At 32.9% G+C, this 12500-nt stretch overlaps 1 protein-coding gene across 1 annotated transcript in view; it reads left to right on the top strand.

The window, feature by feature from the left end:
• The window catches only part of LOC137622490 (junctional adhesion molecule 2A-like), a 452367-nt gene that overhangs the window by 73074 nt on the left and 366793 nt on the right, over positions 1 to 12500 (top strand). Inside the window, exon 2 of the mRNA XM_068353097.1 lies at positions 2270 to 4936. Within this exon, the coding sequence (XP_068209198.1) occupies positions 4867 to 4936 (70 nt within the window). The 5' untranslated portion in view covers positions 2270 to 4866. The remainder of the gene's footprint in view (positions 1 to 2269; positions 4937 to 12500) is intronic.

Genomic DNA, 12500 nt, shown 5'->3' with positions numbered 1-12500 from the left:
CTGAAATTTGATGAATGAAAGACAAGAGTTTTAGGGTCGGTTGAAAAATGTATGTGGAAGTGAATTTCAGTATAAGAAAGAAGATATGAGAACAGAGAGAGACCAAGAGCTCATGGGTATACAAGAAACTAGAGGGGATATGTAAAGACTGTGGTATTATTATTATTATTATTATTTGCTAAGCTACAACTCTCGTTGGAAAAGCAAGATGCTATAAGCCCAGGGGCCCCAACAGGGAAAATAGCCCAGTAAAGAAAGGAAACAAGGAAATATTAAATATTTTAAAAATAGTAACAACATTAAAATAAATATTTCCTAAATAAACTATAAAAACTTTAACAAAACAAGAGGAAGAGAAGCTAGATAGAACAGTGTGCCCGAGTGTACCCTCAAGCAAGAGAACTCTAACCCAAGATAGTGGAAGACCATGGTACAGAGGCTATGGCACTACCCAAGACTAGAGAACAATGGTTTGATTTTGGAGTGTCCTTCTCCTAGAAGAGCTGCTTACCATGCTAAAGAGTCTTTTCTACCCTTACCAAGAGAAAAGTAGCCACTGAACAATTGCAGTGCAGTAGGTAACCCCTTGAGTGAAGAAGAATTGGTATCCTATTGGTAACGCCCCTAGCCATCTGCCGGACTGGAGTTGGAGCCCCGCTCAACTTCTATTGTATCTTGTAGTGTCTCCCACCTCAACATCATTGTGAGCTAGAGATGGAGGGGGGGGGGGGGTGATTTAGTGGGACCTGTAGGTCTACCTGCTGAGTTATAAGCCGTCATTTCCTAGCCCTCCCTGGTCTTAGCTTGGGTGGAGAGGGCATTTGGACGCTGATCATAAATATATATATATATATATATATATATATATATATATATATATATATATATATATATATATACACACACATACATACATACATATATATATATATATATATATATATATATATATATATATATATATATATAGTCAGTGTCTAGGGTATTGTCACTGTTCCTTGCCTCTACCATTCATGAGAGACCTTATAAAGGATTAAAATCTACACACTCGTTAAAACTCAAGAATTGAAATATGTCAAAATTGCTGACAGTTTCAAAAACAAATGCCAGTGACTGTTTCATTTTAAAGACGGTAAAGGTATTGGCGATTTTTATATTTCACGAAGTATAAGAACAAAATACTTTTCAGCGTATCATGGCAGGCTTACAGTATTAATCAGTTTGAGAAAGTAAATTCATTTTTGACTTATTTTCACAATGGTTTCAATGTTGTGAGAGAGACCAGATCTTCGTGTTGACTTTAATTCAGTTGTCTTTTATTCGTTTAACTGGTTGCAGTGTGTCTGCGAAATGTTGGAGCAAATTATCAATGTTTAAGACAAATTTTTGGAAAACAGGAGGTATAACAGACGACAACCTCCTTTGATAAAACACTTCATGTAATAACATATAAAATATAACTGTATTTTACGAGAACCATCTTCTCACAGACCAGGAATTTTTTTTTAAACTATTTTCCTGCTTTAACGAAATTTTACCTTAATTTAGAAACTATGAAAAAGACAATAACAGAGCTAAAATAAAACCTATCATGTGGAGTTCTGTGCTTTTGAAGGCATTGAGAAAAATCTACTGTCATTTTTACTTTATTCGATAGTTTCTTACAAATATCAATTTCATATCATATATTTGAAGATTTGATTTATTAATAAGTTTACCTTATATTCTTAAGGTTTATTGTTATTTTCTTTGTCCTGTGTTTATAATATTATTCATGGTTCGTTCCATTTTATGTCAATGTTTTAATATTAACACAATTCATTTTATTGGTTTCAATATTCCATTTAACTTTATTACTGGTGTATATTCTTACTAAAGACATTTTTTTCGTAATTTAAGCAAAGTTTATATTTGATGAGTTAGGAACCTCGAAAGCTTGTTATAAAAAATGTTTGTAATAGCCTTGGTACTCTATTTTATATATATATATATATATATATATATATATATATATATATATATATATATATATATATATATATACATACATATATATATATATATATATATATATATATATATATATATATATATATATATATAAATAACATATATATATATATATATATATATATGTATATATATATATATATATATATACAGTCCTACATCTGTGTCTATTTTTCAAAATTCTAATTGTATGTTTTCGTTTGTCGATCGCATAATTTTTCTACATTAATCAATTTAACACTTTCTTCCTTTATTCCAGATGCTGAAGAAAAAGAACACGAAGAACGAACGTGCAAAATGAAATTAGAAGAAATAATAACCATGTAAACGACAACAGTGTTACCATTTACAACATCGAAATGACAGAAAACAATGCATCAACGTGATGGCACAATGACATAACAGACAGATGGCAACGATGATGAATAACACTGGCGTATTAATACCATGGGCATTTCGAACTGGATTCTGACTAGAAATAATGGAAAGGATAATTCGTCGAATAACAAACAATGAGAGCCGTCAAATGAGAGTGATTGTGTGAGAGGAAATAAATAAAAAGAAAAGACAGGAAATATTCAGTAACAATTAACAATGAGACCCATCAAATGAGAGTGATTGTGTGAGAGGAAATAAATAAAAAAAAAGGCAGGAAATTTTTCAGTAACAATTAACAATGAGAGCCGTCAAATGAGTGATTGTGAGAGAGGAAATAAATAACAAAAGAAAAGGCAGGAAAATATTCAGTAACAATTAACAATGAGAGGACCCAAATGAGAGTGATTGTGTGAGAGGAAATAAATAACGAAAGAAAAGGCAGGACTTTTTTTTAGTAACAATTTTCCGATATGGTGTAATGTTGGTTTTGAAATAAGGGAATGAAAAAAATTTTCCTAGATACGAATTTACTTTTATGTATATTCTGAAACAAATGGATGCGTGAGAAACAGGATTCAAAAATAATTCCAGGGTATGAGTTTATGAATTTACTTTTATGTACATTTTAAAAATTGAATACGTGAAATATAGAATTCGAAAATAATTCCTGGGTATGAATTTAATTCTATGTACATTTCAAAAATTGAATACGTGAATTATAGGATAAAAAAAAAAAAACCTGGGTATGAATTTAATTTTATGTGCATCTGAAAATTTTAATACGTGAACTATAAGATTCAAAAATAATTCCTGGGTATGAACTTACTTTTATATGGATTTAGAAAAAAAAAATAATAGGTGAGAAATACAATTTTAAATAGCCAGTGTATGTACAGAAGTATTAATTCTCATCCTCAAGAATTAAATAATATTAGAACCAAGTGTTTTAAGAATTAAATAACATTTGAACCAAGTGTTTTAGCGTCTTGCAGAAATAAACTGTACTTTGATAACTGTACTGTGCTCGAGTGTTAAATTCGTCGACATTCAAATCTTCCTCTTAAATCTCGATTAAATCTATGATTATAAGTAGGAAGTACCATAAGAACTTCAAGAGGAATTACCCAAGGAAACACGATTAACACGAGTTGATCCTCTCTTGGCCTCTAATTGCATCTCCGGAAGTTTAAAGCAAATCCATCTTTCGCAGCGAAGTGTCACAACTCCGGAGCTTGTTTAAACAAATAGCTACGATTTGAACTATTATTATTATTATTATTATTATTATTATTATTATTATTATTATTATTATTATTATAATTACTTGCCAAGCTACAACCCTAGTTGGAAAAGCAGGATGCTATAAGCCCAGTGGCCCCAACATGGAAAATAGCCCAGTGAGGAATGGAAACAAGGAAAAATCAAATATTTCTAGAACATTAACATTAAAATAAACATTTCATATATAAACTATAAAAACTTTAAGAAAACAAGAAGAAGAGAAATTAGATGGCAGTATTTGAGACTGGAAAAATAGATCGAAGCAATTCATGGAACTCGAGACGAATCATGCAAACGGAGATGTAAGACACTTTGTGCTGGAATTCCTGGATTCGGATTAAGTTCCAGAGTTTAAACGGTTTTCATTTGTTTTTATAAAGTCTTGATTTCGCAAAGCATGCATTAGGAAAGCCTCGTTTATATAGAACATATGAAATAAATATCTGGAATTGATCAATTTAGGATATATTTCTCAACTGATATTTTTTTTTTCGTGAAGGTGCGAGCAATATCCTTTGATCTTCCTCTTCCTCACTCTCTCATATATAAATATAGAATATCCACATATATACACAACGTGCTATTAGCGACTGAAAGATAACTATAAGAGTATTTAGGTTTACTGTTACATGTAATCGAATCTAGATATAAGTTCATGAATTAAATTAAAAAATCACATGAGTTTATCAACATATATTTGATTAATTTCTTCCCGTATACAAGTGACTCGACAACAGCTGGACGGTTTTGCTAAAAATTGAATAAAAGAAAAATAAGTTTTCCTTTCACACTATTGCGAAGAAATCTGTTTAATTTCTTCCTATTGACCTCTGCAAAGGTGAATCACATCTAAACATTTTCAGCCAGAGAGACAAACTCAGGATTGAATATACAAACAGATAGGAATCCTAGTACGTATGATAGTACAGATAGAAATAGATTAAATGAATACAAGTATATAATGAAAGTTAATAGAGACATTTTTAATAATCTACGAGAGAAAATATTTGTGAATAATTTCTCCCTTAATAAGTGAAAGAGTTGGGTTAGACCTGACAACCCTAGCTCATCTTGTGCAACATTCCAAAATCGGAATAGAAATTCTGAGAAAACCTGACATCGTCTCGTCTGGCCCCAAGTGGTTTTCGTGAGTCTGAACTCGAATCTTATGTTCTGGAAGAAAGAAAGATTCCAAAGATGTGCCGAGGCAAGAGGACCAACAGCGAATTATTTGGTATCCTGACCGTTATGGCGACCCTGGTATCAGGTGAGTAATACTGGTTTAATTCGTGTTTTGATTACGACAGATAAATCAATGTTTACGATTAAGTTATTCTCTTTATGTAAATAAAAGCTAGGAACAGAGGTGAATGACAAAATATAACCATGACATGGTAGTACATATAACTAAGTGCATATTATTTTTGCATTAATAAAAGTTTATATAAGAAAGCGGATATATATATATATATATATATATATATATATATATATATATATATATATATATATATATTTATATATATATATATATATATATATATATATATATATATATATATATACCCACATATATATTACATAAACTAATACATATGTATTTGGAAACATATGTATATCTATCTATCTATATATATATATATATATATATATATATATATATATATATATATATATATATGTATATATATACATATATAAATATAAATGTACATATACATACATTTAAATACACATATACATATATATATATATATATATATATATATATATATATATATATATATATATATATATATATACATATATATATACATATATGGAAACGCGTGTATATATATATAAATATATATATATATATATATATATATATATATATATATATATATATACATTTGTGTGTTAACACGTATATATGTGGAGAGAAAGAAATTATAAAACCAACCAAATCAGATCTAAAAAAAGGGAACTAAGAAAATAAAGGAAACGAGATAACAGCGAGAGCTGTTACATAAAAAAATAAAAGAAATAAAAAAAAAATAGACACTTGGCTTACGCATCGTCCCACACAAAAACATATACGCGTGGATTTAAAGATTCTAGCCATTGCCAGCGTACGACTGAATTCATTACTATTGTAACAGAAAAATGAAAAAAAATATTTAGATTGTATACGGGTAAAATATAGTAAACGTTATGATTAATGAAAGAGAAAACCATTATTATTTATGATGGCGGTCATGCAAAAGTTCTATCAATTGATAAATATATATATATATATATATATATATATATATATATATATATGTGTGTGTGTGTGTGTGTGTGTATGTATATATACATACACACATATATAAATATATAATTATATATATACATATATACATATATATAGATGTATATATATATATATATATATATATATATATACATATATATATCTATATATGTCATTTGGAAGTATGGCGTACCAGGTGAAAATGAGAGTGGTGAGAGACTGGTGGATATGTGTGTTGAGCAAGAGATGGTGATAAGTAATAGCTTTTTCAAAAAGAAAGATAAAAATAAGTATACATGGGTAAGAGTAGCAAATGGAAGAGTAGTAGAAAGGGCATTAATGGATTATGTGTTGATAACTAAAAGAATGTTTGGAAGATTGAAAGACGTGCACGTGTTTAGGGGTATGGCTAACGGTATGTCTGATCATTTTTTGGTGGAAGGAAAGTTAGTTGTAGCAAAAGAATGGGGGAATAGAGTAGGTGGATGTAAAAGGGAGCTAGTGAGGGTTGAAGAGCTAATAAAACCGGGGGTAAAAAGATAAATATCAGGAAAGGTTGAAAATGAACAAGACGAAGTGAAAGTAAGAGAAACTGGCAATTTAGAGGAGGAGTGGAAGTTAGTAAAAGAAAATTTTGTTGGGATTGCAAGTGATGTGTGTGGCAAGAAGGTTGTTGGAGGCAGCATGAGGAAGGGCAGTGAATGGTGGAATGAAGGAGTGAAGGTAAAAGTGGAGGAGAAACAGAGGGCTTTTGAAGAATGGCTGCAGAGTAATAGTGTAGAGAAGTATGAAAAATATAAAGAGAAAAATGTGGAAGTAAAGCGCAAGGTACGTGAGGCAAAGAGGGCAGCTGACCTGAGGTGGGGTCAGGGATTGGGTCATTCATATGAAGAGAATAAGAAGAAGTTTTGGAAAGAAGTGAAGAGAGTAAGGAAGGCCGGCTCAAGAATTGAAGAGACAGTGAAAGATGGAAATGGGAGGTTGTTAAAAGGAGAGGAGGCAAGGAAAAGATGGGCGGAATATTTTGAAAGCTTACTGAATGTTGAGGATAATATGGAGGCAGATATAATTGCTGTTGCAGGTGTTGAGGTGCCAGTGATGGGAGATGAGAATGAGAGAGAGATTACAATAGATGAAGTGAGGAGAGCACTAAATGAAATGAGAGTAGGAAAAGCATCTGGTATGGATGATGTGAGAGCTGAGATGTTGAAGGAAGGGGGTGTGACTGTACTTGAATGGTTGGTGAGATTGTTTAATATGTGTTTTGTGTTGTCAATGGTACCAGTAGATTGGGTTTGTGTATGCATTGTACCACTATATAAGGGTAAGGGAGATGTGCATGAGTGTTGTAATTCAAGAGGTATTAGTTTGTTAAGCGTAGTTGGAAAAGTGTATGGTAGAGTAATGATTAATAGGATCAAGGATAAAACAGAGAATGCAATCTTAGAAATACAGGGTGGTTTTAGAAGAGGTAGGGGTTGTATGAATCAGATTTTTACAGTAAGGCAGATATGCGAGAAATATTTAGCAAAAGGTAAGGAGGTGTATGTTGCGTTTATGGATCTGGAGAAAGCGTATGATAGAGTTGATAGGGAAGCAATGTGGAATGTGATGAGGTTATATGGAGTTGGTGGAAAGTTGTTGCAAGCAGTGAAAAGTTTCTACAAAGGTAGTAAAGCATGTGTTAGGATAGGAAATGAAGTGAGTGATTGGTTTCCGGTGAGAATGGGGCTGAGACAGGGATGTGTGATGTCACCATGGTAGTTTAACTTGTATGTTGATGGAGTGGTGAGAGAGGTGAATGCTCAAGTGCTTGGACGAGGATTAAAACTGGTAGAGGAGAATGACCATGAATGGGAGGTAAATCAGTTGTTGTTTGCGGATGATACTGTACTGGTTGCAGACACAGAAGAGAAGCTTGGCCGATTAGTGACAGAATTTGGAAGAGTGTGTGAGAGAAGGAAGTTGAGAGTTAACGTGGGTAAGAGTAAGGTTATGAGATGTACGAGAAGGTAAGGTGGTGCAAGGTTGAATGTCATGTTGAATGGAGAGTTACTTGAGGAAGTGGATCAGTTTAAGTACTTGGGGTCTGTTGTTGCAGCAAATGGTGGAGTGGAAGCAGATGTACGTCAGAGAGTGAATGAAGGTTGCAAAGTGTTGGGGGAAGTTAAAGGAGTAGTAAAAAATAGAGGGTTGGGCATGAATGTAAAAAGAGTTCTATATGAGAAAGTGATTGTACCAACTGTGATGTATGGATCGGAGTTGTGGGGAATGAAAGTGACGGAGAGACAGAAATTGAATGTGTTTGAGATGAAGTGTCTAAGGAGTATGGCTGGTGTATCTCGAGTAGATAGGGATAGGAACGAAGTGGTGAGAGTGAGAACGGGTGTAAGAAATGAGTTAGCAGCTAGAGTGGATATGAATGTGTTGAGGTGGTTTGGCCATGTTGAGAGAATGGAAATGGCTGTCTGCTAAAGAAGGTGATGAATGCAAGAGTTGATGGGAGAAGTACAAGAGGAAGGCCAAGGTTTGGGTGGATGGATGGGGTGAAGAAAGCTCTGGGTGATAGGAGGATAGATGTGAGAGAGGCAAGAGAGCGTGCTAGAATGAATGGCGAGCGATTGTGACGCAGTTCCGGTAGGCCCTGCTGCTGCCTCCGATGCCTTAGATGACCGCGGAGGTAGCAGCAGTAGGGGATTCAGCATTATGAAGCTTCATCTGTGGTGGATAATGTGGGAGGGTGGGCTGTGGCACCCTAGCAGTACCAGCTGAACTCGGTTGAGTCCCTTGTTAGGCTGGAGGAACGTAGAGAGTAGAGGTCCCCTTTTTTTGTTTTGTTTCTTTGTTTTATTCCAGCTGTGACCAAGTTGTGGAATGATCTTCCTAATCGGGTGGTTGAATCAGTAGAACTTCAAAAGTTCAAAGTTGGAGCAAATGCTTTTTTGTTGACCAGGCGGACATATTCTTTTTATAGTTTATTTATGACATATTTGTTTTTGATGTTGTTGATAGTTTATTATATGACATGTCTGTTTTGACGTTGTTTCTTATTTTAGAATGATTTATTGTTAATTTGTTCTCTTCATTTATTTATTTCCTTATTTCCTTTCCTCACTGGGCTATTTTTCCCTGTTGGAGCCCCTGGGCTTATAGCATCTTGCTTTTCCAACTAGGGTTGTAGCTTGGATAGTAATAATAATAATAATAATAATAATGATGTCGGCTACCCCCCGAAATTGGAGGAAGTGCCTTGGTATATGTATATATATATATATATATATATATATATATATATATATATATATATATATATATATATCTGTGTAAATATAGTATAGTAAAGTGCTTTTACGTAGGTTGAATTATTTGCAAATGTAATAAAACTTTACTATCTAGTTTTCAGTTTGAAATATTTGACGAATCATTTCTATAACTAGTAATTTTTACATTCAACATATGAAAATCACTGATTCTACTGAAATGTAAATGAATATAAACAAACAGCCTTAAACATATAGAATAAACTCTATAAAAAAATAATATTTTGGTTAAAATCAGCATCAAATTGACTATAATTAGCTAATAACTTTTTTTGCACATATTTCTATGCTAAAAAAAAAATGCAATGTGGTGTCAAAATTTTAATATAGGAAAAAAAGCCACACATTTCAAATGGATGGTTCATGTCTACCTTTTTACAGCTAGAAAGGGTAATCTATGGCAATTGTTTGATAGCTATATATATACATACATACATACATATATATATATATATATATATATATATATATATATATATATATATATATATATATATATATGTCTTACGTCTAACTGCAATAGACCAGTTTAACATGTTTCCTCAAAAACGCCAATAAAAGAAAGAGAGGAAATAGAAATATCGTGATTTATTTCTATTTCCTTTATTTCTTTCATGGGCCTTTTTAAAGAAACACACGAGCACGACCAATAGCACGTTTTGCATCACAATAGTCGCGCGTAGCAGCATAACCTACCGATGGAAGGAGGAAACCTCTAATGGTCTGCTCGGGATAAGGACATTGCGTATTGCGTTTCCCATTGCATACGCATCTCCACTGAATTGGGAAGAATCGATTCCCTGTGTCGTAGTGAAAAATAGTCACCCAAACATAGAGACTAATCATTAAGAAAACTTACGGACATAAAAATAGCCTTTAATATCAGGAACATAAAGAAGCACTAAATATCTACACTATTAAAACGACTTAATTAGTAGTTAAGTCAACTGGTGGGTGGCTGGCCAAGACGAAGCTTTGGACCTTGTAAACGCTAGTCCAAAGATATGCCATAGTACTAGCATGTGCATGTGAACACGAAACCGCACACATGTGCATATATATATATATATATATATATATATATATATATATATATATATATATATATATATATATATATATATGCGTGTGTGTGTATGTGTGTGTGCGCGTGTGTGTATAAACAAACTTCACAGGCATTATTTTTCACATCCAAAATTACCCTTCAAAATTAAATTGCTATAACCCTTGCTGCACAAAAATATCAGTTTCTTCTCCAAAGATAGTGTAACAAAAGGATTTCTTTTATGATTTCTATGGGTTTAAAAAAAAAAATTTCTCTGTTTTCTTTTTAAGAATCAAAGGAACCCTTCTAGCTAGCCCATCAATGAACTATTCATCACTATTTACAATAATAAAGAACCTCAGATATGCATAAATTTCCTCAATAGGTTTAATTATTACCTTCCTAATGGTCATGACAGTGGAAATGCGTTTCCATTTATTGATGTACAGAACATGTAAACAAGTCAGTTCCTTACATTGGTATCCTGCAAACTTGACAAATACTGAAAGATGCTTGATCGTTAAATTCATCCTGCTAATGGTCGGTCTTGTCCGTCTACGTGAACAAGACATTTCCCTATTACAGACGCTTCATATGTGCAATCCGAAAGCCAAATTGTATCCAGTAGTTCTAAACTAAGCTAAGAGATAGGAAAGTACGACAGAAGACATCACAAAAATTTTAATTAAATGGGGAAAATCTACTAAAGACTGATATACAACATAACTTCAAGGAAGAAATTCCGATGATTATACAACATAACTTCAAGGAAGAAAATCCGATGATTATACAACATAACTTCAAGGAAGAAAATCCGATGGTTATACAACATAACTTCAAGGAAGAAAATCCGATGATTATACAACATAACTTCAAGGAAGAAAATCCGATGGTCATACAACATGACTTCAAGGAAGAAAATCCGATGGTCATACAACATAACTTCAAGGAAGAAAATCCGATGGTTATACAACGTAACTTCAAGGAAGAAAATCCGATGGTCATACAACATAACTTCAAGGAAGAAAATCCGATGGTTATACAACATGACTTCAAGGAAGAAAATCAGATGGTTATACAACATAACTTCAAGGAAGAAAATCCGATGGTTATACAACATGACTTCAAAGAAGAAAATCCGATGGTCATACAACATGACTTCAAGGAAGAAAATCCGATGGTCATACAACATGACTTCAAGGAAGAAAATCCGATGGTCATACAACATGACTTCAAGGAAGAAAATCCGATGGTCATACAACGTAACTTCAAGGAAGAAAATCCGATGGTTATACAACGTAACTTCAAGGAAGAAAATCCGATGGTCATACAACGTAACTTCAAGGAAGAAAATCCGATGGTTATACAACATAACTTCAAGGAAGAAAATCCGATGGTTATACAACATAACTTCAAGGAAGAAAATTCGATGGTTATACAACGTAACTTCAAGGAAGAAAATCCGATGGTTATACAACGTAACTTCAAGGAAGAAAATCCGATGGTTATACAACGTAACTTCAAGGAAGAAAATCCGATGGTTATACAACTTAACTTCAAGGAAGAAAATCCGATGGTTATACAACGTAACTTCAAGGAAGAAAATCCGATGGTCATACAACATAACTTCAAGGAAGAAAATCCGATGGTTATACAACGTAACTTCAAGGAAGAAAATCCGATGGTCATACAACATAACTTCAAGGAAGAAAATCCGATGGTTATACAACGTAACTTCAAGGAAGAAAATCCGATGGTCATACAACGTAACTTCAAGGAAGAAAATCCGATGGTTATACAACGTAACTTCAAGGAAGAAAATCCGATGGTCATACAACGTAACTTCAAGGAAGAAAATCCGATGGTCATACAACGTAACTTCAAGGAAGAAAATCCGATGGTCATACAACGTAACTTCAAGGAAGAAAATCCGATGGTTATACAACATAACTTCAAGGAAGAAAATCCGATGGTCATACAACGTAACTTCAAGGAAGAAAATCCGATGGTCAAACAACATAACTTCAAGGAAGAAAATCCGATGGTTATACAACGTAACTTCAAGGAAGAAAATCCGATGGTCATACAACATAACTTCAAGGAAGAAAATCCGATGGTTATACAACATAACTTCAAGGAAGAAAATCCGATGGTCATACAACATAACTTCAAGGAAGAAAATCCGATG

The sequence above is a fragment of the Palaemon carinicauda genome, chromosome 2 (assembly GCF_036898095.1).
Source record: "Palaemon carinicauda isolate YSFRI2023 chromosome 2, ASM3689809v2, whole genome shotgun sequence".
Taxonomy (NCBI): domain Eukaryota; kingdom Metazoa; phylum Arthropoda; class Malacostraca; order Decapoda; family Palaemonidae; genus Palaemon; species Palaemon carinicauda.
Note: the sequence above shows the minus strand (reverse complement) of the source record. Positions and strands in the feature narration are given on the sequence as shown.